Source organism: Chionomys nivalis, chromosome 2 (assembly GCF_950005125.1).
Source record: "Chionomys nivalis chromosome 2, mChiNiv1.1, whole genome shotgun sequence".
Classification (NCBI taxonomy): Eukaryota; Metazoa; Chordata; class Mammalia; order Rodentia; family Cricetidae; genus Chionomys; species Chionomys nivalis.
The window spans coordinates 103819641-103842883 of NC_080087.1; the positions used below are offsets into that span (position 1 = coordinate 103819641).

The following is a 23243-nucleotide window of genomic DNA, read 5'->3' on the forward strand; positions in this document are numbered from 1 at the left end:
CAAGGCCGAATGGAAGCAGGCTGGGCCTGATCCATTCGTTTCTCCATCCTACACTGGCCCCTTCACCAAGTGTTGCGTGCCCTTCTGTCGTGCTGCCTTCTGAGGGGCAGCATGGATTCCAGGTGGTCCTCCCCGTGTCCTGCTGGGGGCCAGTTCCCGGATGCACAAGTCTGACTTTGTCGCTCCCTAGGTGCATTCTCACCGCAACATTGTCAACCTCCTCCTGGATTATGGGGCCGACGTAAACAAGCTCTCGGATGAGGGCCTCACCCCCCTCAGCATGTGCTTCCTCCACTACTACCCCAGCAAATCCTTCCAGCCCAATGTTGCCGAGAGGACCCTGCCCCAGGTCAGCCCCCATCAGCCACCACACCCTCATCATCCGCCGTGCATCCCATTTACCTCCGCGATGTGAGAACCAGGCCCGTGTAGGGTGAATGGAAAGATAAGTCTATCGGGGAAGAGGTCAGAAGAGAGAGCCTGGGGACTCCCAAAGGCATCCTGAGGCCATATGCACCAAGGGGTGTGTGCTCCCTCGGAGCCACATACACAGCAGCCTGGGGTCCCGAGACCTCCCCAGCAACGTGCCGGGAAGGGAAAGAGCCAGGGAATCTACATGTCTCACACATCCCTGGTGGTTGCGCGGGTCACCCAACTAGGGATTTCTCTTTGAGAATCCAGGTGCCTAAGGAGAGAGGTGGGGAGCAGGTCAACTGGGCAGAAACACAGTTTAACCTGGAACACAAGGGTACAATGAGAACTTCTGAGTGGCAAGAGAGTAGGGAAGTGAACCGTCATGATGCAGTTGTATTTAACATACAGTACGTAGTACCAGCCCAGCCCCGTGTGGACTCAGCCTGAGGGATGAGAGTGAGTCATCTCCCCAGCAGCCATCCTTGGCTTGCCCAGCGATGCTCATTCTAGGCAGATCATGTACAGGAGGCACAGGTGGTGGTGGAACCCCGAACAGCGGCTGCTCACTTCTAGTTCTGTGTTCTGCTCAGGGTGGTCCCTGTCCCCCTCCCCCCCCAGCAAGGGTATGTAGACTGTGGAAGGAGCCCCGCACCACCACCCAGGTTCTCACCGGGCCAGTTCCTTCCTCCAATGAGACTTTTTTTGGTGCTTGCCATAGGAACCTCCCAAATCCTTGGTCACCCCCAAAATTTCATTCTTGTTTGGAGAGTCAACCGTGGATTATTTCTACGATATGGGCACGTCCACCCCAGGCGGAGAGGATCTTAAGTCATCACCGCCCCTCTCAAGCATCCTGGATGATGCCCTGGTCCTGGGGACTGCACAATCCCGGGACTCCTTAAGCTGGAGGAGCAGTGTGGTTCACAAGCGAGACACCCCCTCAGTGAAGAGTGCCAGCAGTGACTTAGAGAAAGAGCCGGAGGACATAATAGGAAACGTGGACGCCAGCACCCTTCACAGCATCGACACAAACTTCGAGTCTAACATGTGCCTGCGAAACTACTCTATCCACGTATCGAAGGATATCCTGGAGAAGAGTGCCCAGGCCTACAGCTCCCTGCTGCACGTCCCCTCCCTCTCAGACAAAGGGACCGTGAGGAAGATGGCACAGACCATGGCTGAGTAAGTCACTGATGCTCTGGGGTGGGGGCGGAGGATCGCTGCCGGGGTAAGCCATATATTCAGTGGGTGCCCATCACAGCCCTCTGCCACCACCAGGAGCTGTTTCTAGAGACTGTGTCCTATTGTCTGGGACTCCGTGATGACTAGTTTTATATCAACCTGACAAGCTAGAGTCATTTGGGAAGAGGGGACCTCAACTAAGAAAATGTCCCTTTAGATTGGACAGGGGGCAAGCCCGTGGTGCATTTTTTTTTTTTTTTTGATTGATGGCTGATGTGAATGGGCCCCGGCACTGTGGGCTGTGTCACCCCTGAGCTGGTGGTCCTGAGTTGTATAAGAAAGCAGTCTGAGCAAGTTATGAGGATCAAGCCAGTCAGCAGCGCCCCTCCATGGCCTCTGTGTCAGCTCCTGCCTCCAGGTTCCTACCTTGCTTGAGTTCCTGCCCTTACTTCTCTCAGGGATGGACTGTTACCTGGAAGTGTAAGATAAAATAAACCCTTTGCTCTCCAAGTTGCTTTTTGGCATAGTGTTTTTATCAAAGGAAGCCCTCACTAAGACAGCATCCTTGCAAGGGCACTGTGGTGGGGCTGCATTTTCAACACGGGCAGTGTGTGATGCGTGTATATTTGTGTTCGCTTCACTGTCTGGCACCTACCCCAGCAGAGTCCAGTTCTCATCTCATGAGGTTAAGTGACCCATGCTGGACCAAAGCCTTGTGTGACCACAGCTGAGGTTGACTCAGGTGACCCACACAGGGAGGTCTGATGTTATGCTTCTGAAACTCCCAGGGTGGGGACCAGGCTCTCGGAAGGGCCGACGTTAGGTATTTTCAAGGAAGACTCGATACCGGGGTGCAGTGTTTTCTACGTGGTCAGCACCCCACATCTCTTGTGTGGAAGATCCTGTCCAGGTCATAGGTGTGGCGACTACCCTGCACATCCCCTCCATCCTGTGAGACTGTCCTTCTGGTACCCACAGGCGTAAAAACCGCTGGCTGACCATCACTTTGCTGCTGCGTAGAGGAGCTGATCCCAACCTATGTCAGGTGCCCATGCAGGCCCTGTTTTTCGCCGTGAAGGCCGGGGATGTGGATGGGGTGAGGCTGTTGTTGGAGAGCGGGGCCCGGACTGATATCCAGTATCCTCCACAGGTAGGTGTCAGGGTACAGAGGGGCCTCTGAGGCATGATGGATGTCCCCCCACCCCACAGACTCACAGGTCCTTCTTCACAAAAGCCCACAGCTCCTCGGGGCCAGCAGTCGGGCTGATCCACCCTGCCTATAAACACTGGTATGTGAGGCACTGGTCTTCTAGCGGTAGTTCCCTGAGCCATGGCTCCACCATTTTATTTATGGCACCTCATCTTCGCACACATCAGCACAGAACTTCTGTCATCTCGTGAGAAGTGTGACCCACTTATGCACTGCTGTGAGAGATCCTGGCTCCTTCTGTAGCTGGTCTTCCTGTTTGGGGTGTTTGGTGTTCCATGGCTTATGCACCCTCATCGCTTTGCTGTCTTGGGACGCACCACTAGCTCTCCTCTGTTTGTTAACTGGGGAGCGAGGAGCAGCATGCTTTCTTTTTTTCCTGTTGTTTTTGGGACGCTTCCACAGTGGCACCATCCGATTTCCCCTTCGGTTGTGTCTGTTGTGTCTGTTCTGTCGCTTGCCTCAATTGCTGCATCTCAGTAACTACGGCTGAAAAGTCTGTCATGGATGTGATCTCCTGCTGGGATCCGCCGCAGCAGGAAACTGCGCTCTCTGCTGTAGTCACTCAGTCACTGTGTACCAGGGAAGGAACCTAACCGCTCATGTGACAGCTGAGGCTGCTGTCGGTTGTGGGTATTGGCTGTAGGGGTGAGGACTGTCTGTAGGTTTTTTTACTCTTTGGGGGTCCACCACCCACCCCCTAAATAAACACACAAAGATTTATTTTTATTTATGAATGCCCGGCCTTAGCTTGGCTTGTGTCTAGCCAGCTTTTCTGACTTAAATTATCCTGTTTCTCTTTAACTACATGTTGCCTTTGGGCTTTTTACCTTTCTTGGTTTTTTTTTTTTTTTTTTTTGGTTTTTCGAGACAGGGTTTCTCTGTGGCTTTGGAGTCTGTCCTGGAACTAGCTCTGTGGACCAGGTTGGTCTCGAACTCACAGAGATCCGCCTGCCTCTGCCTCCCAAGTGCTGGGATTAAAGGCGTGTGTCACCACTGCCCGGCTTTACCTTTCTTTATTCTATATATCTTTCCTTCTTACTCCATGCTGGCTGGATGGCTGGCCCTGGCAGCCTCATCTTCTCCTTTTCTCGTTCCTCATCCTCTTTTATTGATTTTTCCTCCTATTTATTCTCTCTGCCTATTTTCTCTCCTACCTAGCTACTAGTCATTCAACTCTTTATGAGACCAATCAGGTGTTTTAGGCAGGCAAAGTAACACACAGCTTCACAGTTAAACAAATGCGACCGAGAAGAATGTAACATATCCTTGCATCATTAAGCAAATCGTCCACAGCATACACTATCACATAGTATCACATCTTTTTTTTTTTTTGTGGGGTGGAAGTTGGGGGGCGTGGTCACCACAGGGTTTCCCTATAACTTTGGAGCCTGTCCTGGAGCTCTGTAGACCAGGCTGGTCTTGAACTCACAGAGATCTGCCTGCCTCTGCCTCCCAAGCGCTGGGATTAAAGGTGTGTGCCACCACCACCCGACATAAGGTATCACGTCTTAAACTAATAGTCTACAACACCTGCTTGCTCGTGGGCTCTGGAGCCTTCATGCCTGAGTTAGCAGCTGCAGGAGCGAGTCACAGGTCATGTGCCCTGTAGAGCTAATGCTTCCCAGCATTTGAAGATTCCCCTGCCTCATCACATCCACCCACTGTGGGCTCTTTCTGCTTTCTGGGCTAACCATACCCTGCCTTCAGGGGGCTCTCCAGGCGCTTTTAAAAAATATTTATTTATTTATTATGCATACAATATTCTGTCTACATGTGTGCCTGCAAGCCAGAAAAGGGCACCAGACCTCATTACAGATGGTTCTGAGCCACCATGTGGTTGCTGGGAATTGAACTCAGGACCTTTGGAAGACGAGGCAATGCTCTTAACCACTGAGCCATCTCTCCAGCCCTCCAGGCACTATTATTCAGGGACACCTTCCTATTTGAGTGAGATCACACTGAGGGGAACTGGACTGGAGACAAGTGGAACATGTCTTCCTGACTTCTCTGTCTGGGTCCTCTCAGTTGCTGGTATTCAATCTGAGAACAGGGTCCCCACCCTCCATGGCCATTAGCTGTTGGAGGTCGGAGACCGTCCATCAGGGACCAACTTCAGACAATGGAGAGAGGGACACCATGGGGAGAGTCAGAAGGCTGTCGGATGATGGTGTCTGAACCAGAGCCTGGCGGGGACACAGAGGTGGACCTCTTAGAAGATAGTGTCAGACAAACGGCCTAAAACCAACTGGGTTCAAGCCAGTTGATTTTCAAGCATTCAGAGCTGTGATCCCGGATGCTTGTGGCTTACACGGCATGTGGAGAGCATCCATTGTTCGTGGGCATTTGTCCATGTCTGCCCTCCTGGGCCTCTGTGTCCTGCGCCCAGAGGCCTGGTGAGGAGATGGTGTTGTGGAAACCTGAAACAGTTGCAGAAAGGTATGCATCCTCTCCTCCGCTCAGGCAGCAAGGACCCTGACAAACCCCAAACCAGGGCCTCACCTGCCTGGCTGCAGACTGGGTTTCACCCTCGCCACACCTCCTCCACAGCTGCGGTCTCTGACCCCGCTCCACATCGCAGCCTCGCTTCCTGGGGAGGAGGGTGTCAAGATCACGGAGCTGCTGCTCCACGCCGTCACTGACGTGGATGCCAAGGCGGCTGACCAGGACGACATCTACAAAGCTGGCAAGGTGTGGCTCTGTTTGGATCTGCAGCTTTTCCTGCCGACAAAGAGACCTGCGTGCATGCTCTGATCGCTGTGCTCCTGACCACGGCCCCTCCTAGTGTGGGTAGGCCAGATGAGTCAGCACCCAACAGTGGCCATGGCAGGAAGCAAGCTTGACACGCTTGGGAGACTCCAGGCAAAAATAATTGACTAAAGGGCTGGGGATGTCGCCAGGCATGGTGGCACATGCCTCTAATTCCCAGTACTCAAGAGGCAGAGGTGGGCAGATCTTTGTGAGTTCCAGCACAGTCTAATCTACATAGTAAATTCATAGGGAGAGACCCTGTCTCAGAAAGTGGGGGCGGGGAGTCTGGGGCTGGAGCTCAATTGGTAGCCCAGTTTCCTCGGTATCACATAGCAACGAAACAAAGATACCATCACCACCACCACCACAACAACAAAAACAGGCTTGGTGGTGCATGCCTGTGAGCCCAGCTCTCCAGAGGGTGTTCTGAGTGCTGTGGGAGTCACGTGGCTCTGGGAGGATTCAGAGAGGTGTGCGGAGGGCTCTGTGGGAAGATACTCCACACCTACAGCCTGCCAGCAGGCACTCCTGCACACATAGGATCTCTCTCAAGCCTTGTGTTTACCGCAGAATGACCTCCTGCCCTCAAGCCTGAAGCTCAACAATGAGCCAGGCCCACCCAGAAGCTACTACACCGTGCACTCGTTAGTCCCGGAGGAGGGTGGGCGCACGGCTCTGCACGTGGCCTGTGAACGAGAGGACAACAAGAAGGTGAGCAGCCATGGAGCCCTGCCGTGGGGTTGGCTGACTTCTCAGAGTATGGAGTGTGATGGTCGGGGCAAGGAAGGGACTGAGCTCTGAGCCCCAAGGGGTGCTGTGTGAGGGATGTTAGGCCAGGCAAGAGCTGTGTTCAAATATAGCCTGTATGTGTCTATAAACTTTCACCTCTAAGTTGGTGTGTGTATGTTCATGTATCTACACATGTGGGTATTAGTGTGTGCACATTCTCTCTAGAACCCCAGAGGGCAGCTGTGAACTCTGGGAACAGGGGCAGGGAGATTCCAAGAAGGCAGACTGACCAAGGCTCCAGCCAGTGTGAGGTATCAGCCTGAACAAACAATTTTCCCCTCGTGTGTATTTCAGAATGAAAAGTCCTGGGAAAGTAGGAGGCACTAACGTGGCACTATCATTAGGTAGTGGAGACATCAGTGGCGTGGAGTTCAGAGTCCATAGTTGAGGGCATCGAGGCTGCGGTAGTCAAGCTATTACACCTCCATATTATCCGGTGAAGATGGAGAAGGTTTCCCAAGAGCCCCTCCACAGATTTCTGGCATGTCATTGGCTTCAGGGAAACAGGCTGGGGAAGGAGATTGGTCCCCAGCTCCTAGGGTTTGTCACATTCTGAGGGTATAGTGTCAGCAAAGTGTATAGGGCAGCTAGAGAGAAGCCCCTGCGGTGAGGGAAATAGAGGGACCACTGTGTAACAGACAGTACTGGGGAGAGGCTCCCAAGTGAGCCCAGGTAAAGGAACTTCCCTCCATCATCCCAGTGCCTTTCCTGTTTGCTTCCTGTAAATGAATGCTTGGAGTCTGTCTGAGCATCCTCCATCTCCCCTGCCCCATATCCCTGTTCGGAGTTTTTGCTTAGGTGGTGCTGGTGCAAGGAGCCAGCAGTAGAGTCAGGCTTGACTTTAAAGGTGGCGATAGTGTTATTGATGGTGTGTAGGGGAGCCTCTGATTTCAGGTGCTTCTGCCTTTCTTCCCACAGTGTGCCAGGGACATAGTCCGGCTTCTTCTCTCACACAGAGCGAATCCAAACATGCTGTGGAGCGGCCACTCCCCGCTCTCCCTGTCCATTGCCAGTGGGAATGACCTGGTGAGCCTGTCGGCACCCACGAGCCTGACTCCTGCACACCTGTTCACCCAGTGCCTGTCTTGTGTATGTGGTGCTCATATACCCAGCTCCTGTGTGGATGTGCACCAGGCAATTGTGCTTTCTCTGCCACCATTGACCCCTTTCCTCAAATCAGCCACTGGGTTTGCTTTGCCGTATTCCACTTCTTCGTCTACTGGTTGGTTCATCTACCCAATCTCCCACTTACTAACCCATCCAGCCACCTACCTGCCAATCTAACCACATAGCTACTCAGCCTTTCCCTTACCTACCCAGACGTCCATCTACCTTTCCAGCTACTCGTTCATCCACCCTCCCCTGGCCTACACAACCTCTCACCCATCCTTCCTTTCATTTAACTTTTGCTTACTGAGCACCTTCAATGGGAAGGAAGGAACCACTATGAGCAGTAGGTTTTGAATAGAGCCTCTGCTTTGAGGATCCCCCGACACACATCAGAGCTGGGGGAATCAGGACCTACACCAGCATGCAGCACAGTTTTAGATACTGATGAGTATCGTGAAAGAAAAAGGAGAGTTGGGGAGGAGCAGGCAAAGGGCCCGGACAGGATGCGCTCCTGGCCAGTGGTACGTACCTGCCCAAGAGCCACGCTCTTTCCTGGGCTAGAAAGTGAGACATGAGCAGGACCCATCAGAGCAGCTGCTTTGGAGTAGCACCAAGAGAGTGTCATAACCAGGCCCTGGGTAGAACTGCAACTCCTCCCTAAGGAGCTTCACCATGATCCTTCCCACTCATTATGTTCCCTGTGGGTGGGACCTGTGGATCGTACCCAGGGTTATGGTTGCTGAGGAGTCTGTCTATGTGTCCAGGTTGTGAAGGAGCTCCTGTCCCAGGGAGCTGACCCCAACCTGCCTCTGACCAAAGGCTTGGGCACTGCCCTATGCGTTGTATGTGACCTGGCCTATGAGCAACAGAGGAGCACCGAGAACAAGATTGCCCTGGTGAGGGGAAGCATGGGAGGATGCAGGGGATGAGGTAGGGGGATGGTGAGTACTGGCTGGGGTCAGGGTGGGATAGACTGCATCATCTTAAGACTAAAAGACCCAGCATCCTGCAGCCAGCACTTGCCTCCCATGGTGCTTGGGAAATGAGATGGTGTTAATCTGTTGACAGTGTCTGGACCTGGTAGGTCAGCTTCTGCATTGTGGGCTTCTTGGAACCCAGGGTTTGGAACCCAGGGTTTGTGACCTGTATGAATGAAATATGCTAAGAAAGTGTAGACATTTGTATCTTTCCAGAATGCCTGAATTTATTTATTTAGGTGCTTTTTTCTTTTTTTTTTTTTTTTTTTTTTTTTTTTTTTTTTTTTTTTTTTTTTGGTGTGTGTGTGTGTGGGGTGGAGATCCTTGTTCTGTAGCCTCTCTCAAATTTGTAACCTTTGGTCTCAGCCCCCTAAGCGCTGGAATTACAGCTGTCCACCACCACACCCAGCTGGGGTTTATTGAATAACAGCCACATCTAGTCCACAGGCTGCTGCTCACCACCCCCTCCTGATTCCACTGATCAGCCAACTGCAGCCGTCACCGTCTCTTTTATCGTATTCCAGTCTTGGTTGTGAACTCTGACAACTCTCAGGCCATGCGTTGCACTGCACATAATAACACGCACAGGCTAAGGCGTGGTTCAGAAACAGGTGACGCGGAGGTGTTGCCCCCCCAGTGTGCTGACAGAGGGTGCTTCTGACTTCTGTAAGCTGGACACAGCTTTTGAAGGCTGATTGGTGCTCCACTGTATGTGCTTGCCACATTCTGTCTATCCATTCACGATGTTACTGTGACCATGAATGGAGTCAGGGAGGGCTCTCTTCCAGGGAGTGGCCTCTTAGGATGAGGCTAGGTCAATCTTGTCTATCGTATTTGTCTCTGACTTCCTCACACACGTGGGGCATGGCTAGAAAGCAGGGGACAACAATCCTTCTGGGCAGCTGTGCTCTCTGGCTGGGCGGTGCCCTTTGGCTGTCTTTCAGCTGTTCAGTGAGTAGCGTTCACAGGACCCGAGAGCCATGGTCACGCGTGGAACTGCCCCACACAGTCCAGTGTTGCACGTGGCTTCTGCCACCCTTCCAGTAGCCCTGTGTACTTAACAGATTCTGCGCTTTCCAGATTGACCGGCTGATTAGCTACGGGGCAGATATTCTGAAACCTGTGATGCTTGTGCAAGGTGACAGGATGGCAGTGGGGACAGCTGTGGACTATGGCTACTTCAAATTCTACCAGGTGTGGCTTCGTTTCCTGAGCATGACCCCTCTGAGACTTGCCTTCTCTTGGGCAAAGTTAGGAGTCCACAGCCAAGGCTGATCTTCCGGGGAAGATGACCTCATGATGATAAATTGGTGCTTTGGGCACTTGTGGGCAAGTGGCCCTCTGTGTCGAGCAAGTGTCTTCTGTGTCCTCGGTCACATTAACCGGGGATGGAGAGGTGGCCTGCTCACTCAGTTACTCTGCAGTCTGGGCTGGGGGTGGCCCATAGTCCTTGGTGAACCTTGAGTGTTCTTGGCTGGCAAGTGACAGCCCCAAGGACCCATAGTGACCCTGTGTTCTGTCGTAGGACCGGAAGATCGCCCACTGTCCCTTCCATGCTCTGATGCCAGCAGAGCGGGAGATATTCATGGCCCGGAAAAGGCTGCTAGAATATATGGGCTTGCAGCTGCGGCGTGCCGTCCTTGGCAAAGAGAATCAGATGGACATGAAGGCGCTGTACCTGAGCAAACGGGGTAGGTGAGGCTCGTCAGGGTGCACGGCCTAGCTCCGCTCTTGCCCCCAGCGCCCTCATTCTTCAGGCCCCTATCCGCTCACCCACATCCTTTCCACACCTCCCCCACTGACGATGCCCCTGACGGTTTCACTCTCAGTCACGTCAAACTGCAGCCTGCCCTGTTCCAACCTTCTCACACATGGCTACACGTCCGCTACTCGTCCCCAACACCCCGATTACCCACCGTGCACATAATCTTCATGCCCACGATGCCTTCACTCACATTGTCCCCAAAGCACACCTGTCCACCCACATGAAACTCCCACACATGAACCACTGCCTCCACCATACACCCTACGTCCACACACACAGATACCTGCTTCAAAAACATGTTGGGTCCACTTATCTCTGCACATATACCAACCTGTAGACCTTCCTGATGGCCCCAAATTTGGCCACAATTAAATATAATCCACTCTTTCCCCTACAGAGTAGCCCACTCCTACCCCACAACCATATCTGCCACACACATGCACACCTACCCACCCGCACACCCACACCCCGATATCCTGAACCCCCCTACACGCATTCATCCTCCCCATCTCCCATGCTCACATCCACCTACCCCCATTCTCCACAAATAGTTCTCAGCTACACACCCACGCTTACACACAGCCATCTACACACCCACGCTTACACACAGCCATGTACACACCCATGCTTACACACTGAACTACCGCCCTCTCTTATATACACACAACCAGCCCCCTACACACTACTTACAGTCCCACCCATAAACCTACTAGCACATTTGTGGCCAGAACCTAATTATTGTCCACGTATACACACACACACACATACATAGCCTGTACCCTTGTCCCGCCCACGCTACTAACTCGTCCTGACGCAAACAGCTGTCCCGTGTGGACACAGATGAAGAATAAGGAGTTCTGGCCGGTGTGACTGGAAGGTGATGCCTGTATTCGGATGCAGGCTCTACTGTGGAAGCACAGGCTGTGCCTTTGCTATGATACCCCTGAGAATTCTGGGCCTCTGATCTCTCACAACCGTTCCTAGGCGGGGGACTGGCTGAGGGAAGCTGGCTGAGAAGACCTGACCAGACAACCTCTCCTTTCCCTCACTGAGTAGATCCCAAAGTAGGGATATCACCCATGGAGAGGTTTGCCGTCCCCCACTGTTTCCAGAGCCTTGGCACCGTGCTGTAAAGCAGTAAGCTTTGACAGAGAAATGGACTCATTTTCAATAGTGCATGGACCAGTTCAGGCTGGATAGTGAGATGTACCTGTGAAGGAGTTGGTCCAATGGTACCACAGGCTGAATTGCAGGATGACTTACCACTAGAAAGATTCAGGAGAAATGAGGGCAGAGGAGCAGTCCAGAGTTTAGAACAAGCTCAGGCCTTGGAGACTTGCCCCTGAAATAGCCACAAAGTGACTGACTCAATCCAAGGGGTCACTTATGTTCCAGGAACACTTCTGAAACCAGTGGAGTAACCAGCTCAGCACTGGTGGAGCTGATATCTAGGTAGTCATGGACAGAGACAGAGAGGGTGACCGGAGCCATGTCCTAGGCTGCACTTCATGGAGAGCAGTATTGGGATGGGGACACCTCATAACCCAGATAACCACCAAACAAGTGAACAGCTGCAAGCCTGGGCTGGGTGTGGGATTAGGATCCAACACAACTCTAAGACCAACACAAGACACATGCAAAGAAAGAGAGTCTAACCCATGTGCTAGCATGAACCACAGACACTCCTGGCGAGGGCCCAGATGTCAGATTTAACAGCAGTACCATTATAAACATGTTAAAAAAAAAACCCAAAACACATTGTAAAGAAGTAAAGGAAGGTACCCTGACAACACCTTGCATAGTAGAGAACATCAGTAAAGAGTGGAAATTATCAAAAATACCAGTTGGGAATTCCAGTGTTCACACTCAGTTCAGCCCCCAAGTCAAATATTCTCTTAGAGGGTCTCGGCTATAACTGAAAAAAAAAAAATCATCAAGCCAGAAGACTATAAAGGGATGAGTTCAGTCTGAAGAGGAGAGAAGAAGGTACCAAGATAAAGGCACCGGGTTCAACAGAAGTGTGGCACCCGTGAGCTCATCAGCACATGTGGTGGGATTCCAGGAGAGGAAGAGAAAGAGGCAGGAAGCTGTCAAAGATGTGTGAGCTACGGTATCCCAGGGACACTAAAAGTGCTAATCAGTACATTCTAGAAGATAATCCCTAAGTGCAAAGAAATCCAGAGACACTTTATAGTGAAATGTTAGAAACCCCCGAAGACCAGGAGGAAATCAGATCATCAAGAACAAAGATGGCTTAGTCCTTACAAGGGAGTACCTGTAAGAGGCACTGCTCTTTTGCTTTAAAACTATCACTAACTTTTTTATGTGTGCGATTGTTTTGTCTGCACATATGCATGCACACCACTTGTGTGCCAGGTGCCCAGAGAGCCCAGAAGAGGGTGCTGGTGGTTCCCTTGGACCCGGAACTGCCATGTAGGTGCTGGCAACTGAACTCAGGCTCTCTGTGCTCTTAACCACTGAGCCACAGAAATTACTCCTGACTAAGAAGTTTTCTTTATAGCTAGCAAAACTATCCTTAAAGAAAGAAGGCAAAACAAAACCATTCCCGGATAACAGAAGTCAAGAGCTGTTAGCAGACCTGCTATATGGAGTATGAGAAGTTCCGAAAGAAGGACGGTGGCTGTTGAGACACAAGGGCACAGTTCCGCTCCCTCTTCCTGATGGGTGTAGCTCTCACACAGTAACAGATCTAGTGCCCACCTTTACCATGGTAACCTGGCACTGTCTGAGGACCCAAGACACACACACACACACACACACACACACACACACACACACGCATCAAAACACAGTAAGAATGCAACACCTCACCATGTAAGATTTCTGCAAGTGGTTCAAAGACCGTGCAAGGTATAAGGGAAAAATTAGTCAACAAAATCCACTAAGTTCCATGCCAACAGACCATAATATTGAATGCTAAACTGGGGCCTAGCCAAGAAAGCCCCAACAGGAGGCCTTTCTTCTAGAAACCCCCAATCGGAGGTCTTTTCCTCCAGAAATCTCCAACAGGAGGCCTTTCCTTTCTGGAAATCACAGAGGACAGCGGTCTTCATGCCGTCTTTAGCTGCCCACTCCACAGGCCAGGATCTACACTGAGTGCACCCCCCCTCCCCCCCCGTGACGGGAAAGAGAGACTCCGCTGTTGCACTCAATCTCCCTTGCTGGACAGAGAGAGGCACAGCCTCAATTTCAGTGTTGATGAAGATCCTGGGACCCCGACCACCTTGTCCAGTTGGTGGGGCAGGATTCCATGCCAGGAGACGCAAGCTGTGAAGACCTCCTACTCTGCACTCGGTACTCAGTTCCTAATGTGAGGGCTGTCCCTTAGAGACGTGTGCCATTGTCTCCACCACCTGCTCCAGGACCTCAGTTCATATTACTCAGAGGAAAAGCCCGTTGAACAGAGCGTCCTAAATCTCTCTCAAGGATGTAACATTGAACTGAGACTGGTCTGTTGGTGTTCTTGGAGCTACTAAAGGTTTTGAGGGCGATCGTGAAGAGTGGCAGCCCAGCTGGAGGGACAAGCTGGACAACTGTGACTAGACGCCAGTGAGCATGGGGGAAGTGGCTGGAAAGAGCAAGCAGCCAACACCGATCTGGGCCTGTCCTTGCAGCCAGCCCTGATTGGTTGTGTCGGTCTTTTGAGCAAGTTCTGCCAGGAGGAAGCACTGTTGGAAGCCAGAGACAACCAACCAGCAATTCAAAGAATTCAACAGCCTGGTGTGGTCAGGGAAGAGCCCTGCTCAAGCCACCGGCATCCTGTGGTGACAGTGGAATTCCCAAGGCTGCACCTTCCAAGGAGCAGTATAGTACTGGGAGCAGGGGAGAAGAGATCCGTGGGTTACTGTCCTCATTGCTGTGATGAAACCCTGAAGAGAGCTACTTCAAGGAGGAAGAAATTAATTTGATTCGTAGTTTAAAAAGGGACTATAATCCATCATGGTGGGAAGGCATGGCGACAGGAGCTCGGAAGCAGCTGGCCACGTGACACCTACAGTCAGGAAATAGAGCGAGGTTAATGTTGCTGTTCCAAGTTGCTTTCTCTTCTTTACTCATTCACAGCCCACAGCCTAGGGGCTGGACCCCGCCCACATTAAGGGTGGCCTTCCTGTGTCAGCTAAACCTGTCTGCTGTCTCTGGCAATTCTAAATTCTGCTGCTTGCCTATCAAGAGGAAAGATCGCTAGTCCACTCATTGTCAACTCGGCCTCTAAACACATCACCCTTAGTTTTACTTTTATTTCCTTTAGGCTGTATGTGTGTGTATGTGTGTGTGTGTGTGGCGGGTGAATGTGTGCTTTGGCACACACGTGGTGGCCAAGACAACATGTAAGCATCAAGAATCAGTCCTCTCCTTTTACCACGTGGTGGCAGAGATTGAACTCCTGTGGTCAGGTATGGTGGAAAGCGCTGTCCGCCTGTTGAGCCCTCTCTCCAGGCCACACACCACTTTAAAATCATAATATTCTACTGGCTTTTCTAGGGCCTCATTCTCATCTCATAGCACATGGGGTGAACCTCCCCATTCTAAAAGAGAGGACCAAAGATAGTGTGGTGATGTGGATGACAGTGGCTCCCATAGGCTCATGAATTTGAATGTTTGGCCCTCAGTTGGTGAAATCACTTGTTAAGGATTAGGGGGTGTGGCCTGGTTGGAGGAGATGTGGCACTGTGTTGTAGGAGCAGTGGGCCGCTTCCCTGCTGCCCCAGCTCCCGGCCGCCTGGCTAGCTTATGCCCCGAAATAATTACACGGAAACTGTATTCTTTTAAACACTGCTTGGCCCATTAGCTCTAGCCTCTCATTGGTCAACTCTCACATCTTGATTAACCCACCTCCAATCATCTGTGTAGCACCACGAGGTGGTGGCCCACCAGGAAGGATCCTAATCTGCGTCCATCTTGGTGAGGAGAGCTGTAGCGTCTGCCTCAATCTGCTTCTTTCTCCCAGCATTCTGTTCTGTTTACTCTGCCTACCTAATTTTCTGTCCTATCAAAGGCCAAGCAGTTTCTTTATTAACCAATAGACATATGACCCTCTTCCATCAGCACTGGGGCAGGCTTTGAGGTTTTCAAAAGCCGGTGCCATTCCCAGTTAGCTCTGTCTCAGGTTTGTGGACCAAGATGTAAGCTCTCAGCGACTGCTTCAGCAGCCGTGCCCTCCTGCCTGATGTTATGCTCTCTGCCATGATGGTCACAGACTCTAGCCCTCTGAAACTGAGTCCCAAATAAACTCTTCTATAGCCTCTCCTGGTCATAGTGTCCGATCACAGCAATATAAAAGTAACCAAGGCAGATAGCAAGAGAAGATCAACGTAAAGCAAGACCAAATCTCAACAAGGCAAACACCAAAGCCTACAGCCCCATTTCTGCACATCTGGAGATTTTCTCGAACTATATGAACTCCCAAAAGCTTTGGCTAGCCCCACCTCAGGTTCTACTGCACCTCACATCGTCTCTCTCATGCTAGCTCTGTTTTCCTCACTAAACTTGTTGCTCTCTCTCACTGATGATCCAAATAAGAACAGTGAACAGTGACCGTGCCACAGCCTGAGTGCCATGCTGGCATCCGCTAAAGAAATTTCTACATTAGGGATTCAGCCTCCCCCACACTCTGAAGACATGGGTTGAATGAAGGTGGATTCTTTGCCAGAGTATAACCTGAATAAACTCCAGTCCAAGTCTCAAGGGAGTCCTGATCTTCTCAGAAACTTCATGAGCTGAGCCCCCACTGCCTATGGTTCTTTATTCCTTTAGCCGTTCTTGTTTTCCAAACTCCCCCCAGAAAGGCCCACTGAGCTCCGTTTGCAGCAGTCTAGGGCTAGTCTATCCCTCCGCTCCAGACTCTTCCATGTTCCTCCCACACATCAGTTCCTCCACAGGACCAGATCCATCACAGCAACAGCCTCAGCCCCTGGCACTGTTTTCTGGATTAGTTACTTTCCTCGTTACCATGGCAAAGCACCCAGCACATGCCACTTAAGGGAGAAAACATTCATTTTGGTTTAAGGTTCAAGAAGGAAGTTGTGCTGAGAGAAGCAGGAAGTGGCTGGTCACCTTACGTCCTCAGTCCAGCAGAGGAGAGAGATGAATGCTCGTCTCGGCGCATGTCTCCTTTTTATTTAGTCTGGGCCCCCGTCCCATGGGATGGTGCCACTTATATTCAGGATCGGTCGAGCCATGTTGGTTGAGCCCGTCTGGAAACGCCCTCCCAGACATGCTCAGAGGTTTGTCTCCTAGGCGATTTTAAATCACCAAACTGACAAGATTGGCCACCACTGGACTCCACCAATTCAGGTTTCTGAGCGAGTGACAACTGGCCTCTGAGAACGAGCAGGAAAAAATAACCAGAACTTCAGAGACAGGTGGGAAGCCATCAGGGTGACTCCTTCAGAGTCGGCGGACTGGGCAAGGCTGCCTGGTAGCCTTTAGTGGTGGTGAATGGAAGTGGAAGGCAACAGCAGGACCTAGGCAGGGGCTGCAGGTAGGTAAGCCCTTTGAGGCACAGGTGGTGGCCCCAGGTGAGGACCCCTCCCCTAGCTGCTGCGCTCCCCTGCCCACCAGGTGCTAACTCAGCTCTCTCCACAGCGGAGCTGTCCCCCAGCCACCGGATGAAGAAGAGGAGCTCCAGTGTGCCTAAGACCTCAGCCACAGAAAAGCAGCAGTGAGTGGGTCCCTGGGGGCCACCTTGTCTCTCTGTCCTGAGCAGTAGCGCCTTGGCCAGGCAGCCCGGCATGGAGGCACAGGCTCCAGCTGGAATGAGGCTGACAGATGGGGTCTCAGGGCACACTCAGTGAACTGGGTTGTCTGGCGGGGGGACACACGAGCTCTGCATCCTCAGGGGAGTGGGGGGTGGCCACCTCCCGCGGCAGAGCACAACCCAGCTCAACTACTGTTTTTCCAGGAAGTCCCATCATCCTCTTGCAGGGTGTTTCTGTGGCAGACTCTGTAGTCACCTTCTGTGTGTGCCTTCTGGGGAGGACCCATACATACTCGTGGGAATATCCGCACCATCAGTCCGGAGGGACAGGGCAGGCATAGAGAGGGCGGTGGGGAGCATCTCCTCTGGAAATGGAGGTTGGTGTTGAGTTTCACCCCACACATGAGCTCTGAGCTCTGCCCTCGAGTAGCTGACTCATTGCAGCCATGCTATTCACGACCCGTCTCTCTGTGCTGGTAAGCTGCCATCCAGCCGCCATGTTGGATGCACAGACTTTGCCTGAGCAGCCTTTATGGCAGAACCTGTGGTGGGTCCAAAGGCTCTGTGTGTATTAACTGTTGAGAACTGTGTGGAGACCATTGTGGTGGGGACATCAGGGCTTCTGTTCATATGTGGTAGCTGCTCTGCCTGGTGGGATGTGTGGCCATGACCGCAGACCTTAGGAGCTCAGGTGTGGGCACAGACCTGACCTTGGGATTCTGTCACAGCCTTGCCTTTTACAAGTTTTGCTACCAGTGTGGTCGCTCCATTGGGGTCCGTCTCACACCCTGTCCCCGCTGCTATGGGATCCTGACCTGCAGCAAGTACTGCAAGACCAAGGCCTGGGCCGACTTCCATAAAAAGGACTGCAATGACATCATGATCTTGAGTAGGTTGGGTGCCATGTTAGGATGGGCTGGCGAGGGAGGGGCCTTCTACTGCCTCCCAGGACAAAGATGTAGGCCTGGGGAATGGGTGGGGAAGAGAATCGCCATCTCCCTTGGAAGCTCTTTTATGCTGTTTTCCTGGAATTTACAGCCAGGACTGAGTGTGTGTTTTTGTGTGTGTGTGTGTGTGTCTGTGTGTGTCTCTGTGTGTTGAGGGGTAGAAAGGGGAGGATAGAGCAGGGAGCCATCCTGGCTCTTCACCTGTGGTGATGTCTCTATGCATGGCCACTACCTGGAAAGTGGTCATGTAACTTCCTTGCAGAGCTGAGATATGGGTGCCAGGCGATTTGCTGTCACCGGGCACCTGCTAGTCACATGCAGCACAAGATGGTGCTCACCATAGGGGCTGCTTCTAAAGTGTCCACTTAGCAGCCCCCCTTAGAATTTCTAGCAATGTGGGTTCCAACAGGTGTCTTCTTCTATGAATGGCATCCTTGATCCTTTCCCCTGGCTCTGTCCTCCCCTCCATCCTCCCCGCCCCCTGACTTTATGCCCTTCCCCTCCATCCTTCTTCTCCCTGACTCTACTAAAGTGGTGAATGACACGGGGGTCTGGCTATATTCTAATACTAGCATTTTAGGGGACATTATCCACTGTCCTGGACTTGGCACCTGCCAAGTGGCTGGGCTACTCCTCTATAAAACCCTCAGTGGGATTTACCTAGAATTTGGTAATAGCTTTTGTCTTGCAGATCTTGCAGGCAGTTGTCTTTGAAGGGTGACCATGGCCAGCCCTTCCTATTGTTGCAGGCAGCATTTACAAGCACTTACTGGGAAAAGCATAGAGAAGTTGATTGCAGGCCGTAGCTGAGTGAGGTGGGGGGCTCACTCACGGGTAACCCGTAGAGTGGGGGCGGCTCAGGGAGAGAAACATTTTGGTCTAGGAAGCAAGGCGTAGTGGTCACTGCTCCAGGGCCTGACCTCCTTAGGGACACTCCAGATTCATCTACCCCTTGAGTCTCTTGCTCAGGCCCAACGGTTGGCCCTCCATACCCCTTCCTGTGCCTCCTCTTATCCATCCAGTGCCCCATTTGGACAACTCAGTTTGGAGGGCGGCAGAATCCCCGTGAGGGGACAGCGCTTGGTGCTCAGCCTTGGGAGAAGCCCAGGGTTGCACCCTGTGGTGGTCTTGTGCAAGAAGTATGTGTGCTACTGCGGCTGCATGTCACAACAGTCTTTGTCCTCCAGACCCGGCAATAAAGTAACCTATGGTGTGTTCTCAAGTCTGTGTCCTGGGCCAAGTCTCAGAATCCCTGTCCATGCTGGTTATGACTACCCTGGTAGTCTCTCATAAGGCCTGTGCTGTGCAGATCAGGGGTAAGGACTCTGCTGGAGGGCTGACTGCAGGAAAATGACAGCTCCTGGCTCATGCTGGCACTAGCTCTCCCAGTTGGAGGCATCCCCCGGTACCAAAGAACCGTTCTCTGCTGTCTAGGTCCCTTCCAGGGACTCCAACTCCCTATGGGGTCCAGGGTACTCTTGTGGTGCATTAGTTGCTTGTCTGCTGTGTGCTCAGCTTGTCCTGCGGCCACAGTGGAAGTCACAGGGACTGATGAGGGTAAAGGGACAGGACTAGAGCAAGGCAGTGTGGCCAAGACTGGCAAGTCTGCCCCGGAGAATCAGTTACACTTTCAGGGTGACAAAGAGGGCAGGCAGGCAGGGAGGACTGTAGCCACTTGCCTGAAGGTAGACAGGCCTAGGGGTGCCTGGGGGAGGAAGTGGGGCAGAGAGCACAGGACTGGAGAAGAGGTGGAAAAGGGACTACAGAGCCTGAGAGGACTGGGGAAGACACCGGCTGGGCAGCCTGTCTCCTGGCAGTAGCACGGCAATACTGGTGCCTGGGTTTTGAATTCTACTCTTGAGGGGGAGGTTCATAGGGGTGGCAGGTAAGGCTTACATATGTAGGTGGGGAGGACAATAGCCAGAGGAACAAGCTGTTCCTTTGTGGAACTCAGTCACAGATAGCTTTCCAAGAGGGGCTCCTGACAGGCAGGGACTGGAGCTTTGTCCCCTAGCACTGATCGGTTGTTATCATGGCTGACCCAGCTCCTTGTTCTAGAGTGGGCCTTCCCGGTTGGGATGCTGGTGCCCATGTCAGCAGCCAGTGTGCACGAGCATCCCACTTCCAGTCCATTAGCAAGGAAGGTAATTTCCATGCTTCTTATGGAAAGCAAGAGCAAGCAAATGCTATTGACAGTTACCCTGATATCAACAAGGGTCTTCAGAAATGCAGGGATGCAGGGACTAGCCAAGGACACACACACATGCATACCTAAAAGTAAGGGCATTCCTCTGTTCCAAACAAGGCCATGAACACCTTTTATTTGTACTTTTTTCTACAACATTTTCTCCAAGTGAAAGCCCTACCATGTTTCACTAAAATATGTGCTAATTGTTTTCATTTGATCTTGAATGAATGCTTTGCCTGCATGAATTTATGTATATAAATGCCTGGCTGATGACTGCGGAGGCCAGAAGAGGGCACTCAGTCTCCTAGAATTGGCGTTGCAGATGGTTATGGGCTACCATGTGGCTTCTGGGTGTTGAACCTGGGTCCTCTGGAAGAGCAGAAAATCGGCTCTTAACTGCTGAGCTAATTTTCCAGCCACCCCTAATTGCTTTAAAGGAGATAATAGTGACAACCATATTAATCTTAGGGTCCATTCTGAACACTTTGGGGAATATATTTAGATTTTAATCTGTGGATGCACACAGCCCTCCAAGATGCCATGCACACATACACACACCTCTCCACTGGATTCTGCCTTGAACAGTTACTGTGGCCTAAAGCTTACTTTTTTTTTTTTTTTTTTTACTAATTATAAATGCTCTGCCAATAGCTTAGGCTTGTTACTAACTAGCTCTTATAATTCAAATTAATCCATTTCTATTAATTTACATGCTGCTATGTGCTATGTGGTTCATGACTTGTTACCTCATTTTCTTCCTGATCCCTCTGCATCTGGTTGGTGACTCACCCTTCTTCCCAGTGTTCTCTCAATCTGGCTCTGTTGCCTAGCCTCTTCCTTCCTAGCTATTGGCCAGATGACTATTTATTAAACAGTGTGAGCAACACATCTTCACAGTGTTTCATCTCTATAAAGCCTAACACACAGCCTGCCTATGGTGTCAGAACTCAGGTCGGCAGTTGCTCTTGGAAAGGAACCGACGGGTCATGGGGCCACTTTGGTGTCTGTGAGGAGGAAGAAGAAGTTCTCCTAGATTTAGTTGCTGCCTATATGAGACTCGGTGCTTAAGACTAGTGCACTTTATGCACACAAATACACATGTATTGTGGGATAAAGCTTACTTTCTAATGCACTTGTTCCACAATTTCTCAATTAGTCGTGGAGGCTGGTCGGAGCGACAGATTAGAACTCAGGCCATTTTGTCCTTCAGTCTACAAAGGGTCACACACTCATTGGGGTTTTATCCCTTCCAGGAAGCTTCCCTGTGTTCTGAAGTGTGCTCTTGTAGGTTATGAGGTGGGTGCCTCATAGTGACCATGTGTGACATCTGTCCGTGTTGGTGTGAAATTTATGTTCTTTCATCTTCTTCCTCACACCTCTTGTGTGGAGAACTCGGTGGCATGGGGACTCCTTTTTCTGCCTCACCTGTAAAGTGGCTTCTTGCAGCCTGAGCTGTACCACATGAAAGTTCTCAGATCCCTCCATCCCTGAGGCTGAGGGAGCTGTTGGCTGATGAGGTTGCAGACAGGGGTGACTTATTTCTGCTGTCCATAGCTATTTTAGTATGTCACCAATCGACCTGTGGTTTCATTGTCTGCCTGGAACTGAAAGGTCCTGGGTCTTCCCTAAGATGGCCCGTGGTGACTGGCAGTCATGTCTCTCCCTGTGAACTGCAGGTGACTCCTAAGCCTGTGGCCTCAACCTTCAGGGCTGTGACACCTTTTCTTGTCTGCTGGACAAACCCACTCACATCTCCCTGAAGCCCTTTTAGATATGATTGTGGATTTGGTGGTTGAGCTCAGTTATCTTGCTGGAATCGAGCTCAGTTATCTTGCTGGAAGCTTGCATTTGGCTGGTTTTGTGAGAGACAGTGGGGAACCTGGAAGTACTGAGACCTCGGGGTTCAATGTGAGGCTGCACTTCTGTTGTTTTCTTTGCATGGGATTCGTTGGTGGCTCCTCTCTGGCTTTCGTATCACATCTTACCTGTTGAAGTCAGCTTATCCCTGCCCTCAAAAGCAAAGCCCGGTGGAGCCCTGTCCCTCCCATCTTGATTATCCTGCACGATGTTCCTGGCTTCTCTGTCCCCTCCTGGCCTTACTGCTCTGGGGTCTCCCTGCCACTGCAGCAATGCCTATCTTTAGCCCCACCCAGACTTGCTGGCCCCTTGTGGCTCCCTGCTGTGTCCACCTCCACTGGGTGGCTTTCGCTGGGTCCTCTGCCTTTCCTGTTACTCACAGGCTCAGAGATGCATTGCCTCTTCTGGATGAACTCCGTTTTGAGCCAGCCCCTTTTAGGTCATGGGACATGGTGGCCTGGTCCCTGTGCCTCAGGCTCCCACATTCCAGCTACATTGTTGTATATTGGTGGAAAGAAGGATTGAGTGAGAGGGGGTAGGTGGGGCAATGCATACATGGATGGGGTCGCTCATTAAAGCCAGGAGGAGTCTTGTGGCCCTGGACATATGGTCTAGAAAAGCCCCTCTATTTTTTTTTCCAAGAGGAAGAAGTTACTCTGTGAAACAGTCCTGGCTGTCCTGGAACTCGAGAAAAGCCCCTCTTAGCAGGGAACTTTGTTTCGAAGAAGAAGAAGAAGTGAGATACCAGGGGAGGGCTGGGGCTAGAAATCCAGGAGGGAATTGTATCTATGCTCTTCCCAGGAGCAGCCCCTCCCCGTCTTTTTTTTTTTTTTTTTTTTTTTTGTTTTTGTTTTTGTTTTTCGAGACAAGGTTTCTCTGTGGTTTTGGAGCCTGTCCTGGAACTAGCTCTTGTAGACCAGGCTGGTCTCGAACTCACAGAGATCCGCCTGCCTCTGCCTCCCGAGTGCTGGGATTAAAGGCGTGCGCCACCACCGCCCGGCCCTCCCCGTCTTCTTAGAGCCTTGGCAATTCCTGCAGAGCAGTTAACTTTCTCACGGAGCCAGCTGGCTTGTACTCCAGAGCAGTCGGAGGCCTGAACTATCAGGCCAGAGAGCGGAGGAAAAGGGAAGAAATTCTAAAGTGGTCATGTCCCATGCCACTGATGCTTCTGCCTGCAGAGAAGAGAGGTGATACTCAAAGCTGGTATTCATAGCAGAATGTCTTTCTTCCTCACCCTCAGTAGGGCTGCTGGCCCTAGTGCTGTTTGTGGGTATTCTGGGGCAGGTGGTGTGGGGAAGAGCTGCACGGTCACTTGGAACATGGAGGGAAGAAGTAGGA

At 51.6% G+C, this 23243-nt stretch overlaps 1 protein-coding gene across 1 annotated transcript in view; it reads left to right on the top strand.

Annotated features, from left to right (window-relative positions):
• Ankmy1 (ankyrin repeat and MYND domain containing 1) overlaps positions 1–18929 on the top strand; it is a 35473-nt gene extending 16544 nt beyond the window's left edge. Inside the window, exons 6-17 of the mRNA XM_057754071.1 lie at positions 191–349; positions 1133–1596; positions 2575–2746; positions 5354–5494; positions 6125–6265; positions 7262–7369; positions 8218–8349; positions 9511–9624; positions 9956–10121; positions 16802–16877; positions 17642–17802; positions 18883–18929. Coding sequence (XP_057610054.1) covers positions 191–349; positions 1133–1596; positions 2575–2746; positions 5354–5494; positions 6125–6265; positions 7262–7369; positions 8218–8349; positions 9511–9624; positions 9956–10121; positions 16802–16877; positions 17642–17802; positions 18883–18929 — 1881 coding nt within the window. The remainder of the gene's footprint in view (positions 1–190; positions 350–1132; positions 1597–2574; positions 2747–5353; positions 5495–6124; positions 6266–7261; positions 7370–8217; positions 8350–9510; positions 9625–9955; positions 10122–16801; positions 16878–17641; positions 17803–18882) is intronic.
• The last annotated feature ends 4314 nt before the right edge of the window (positions 18930–23243 follow it).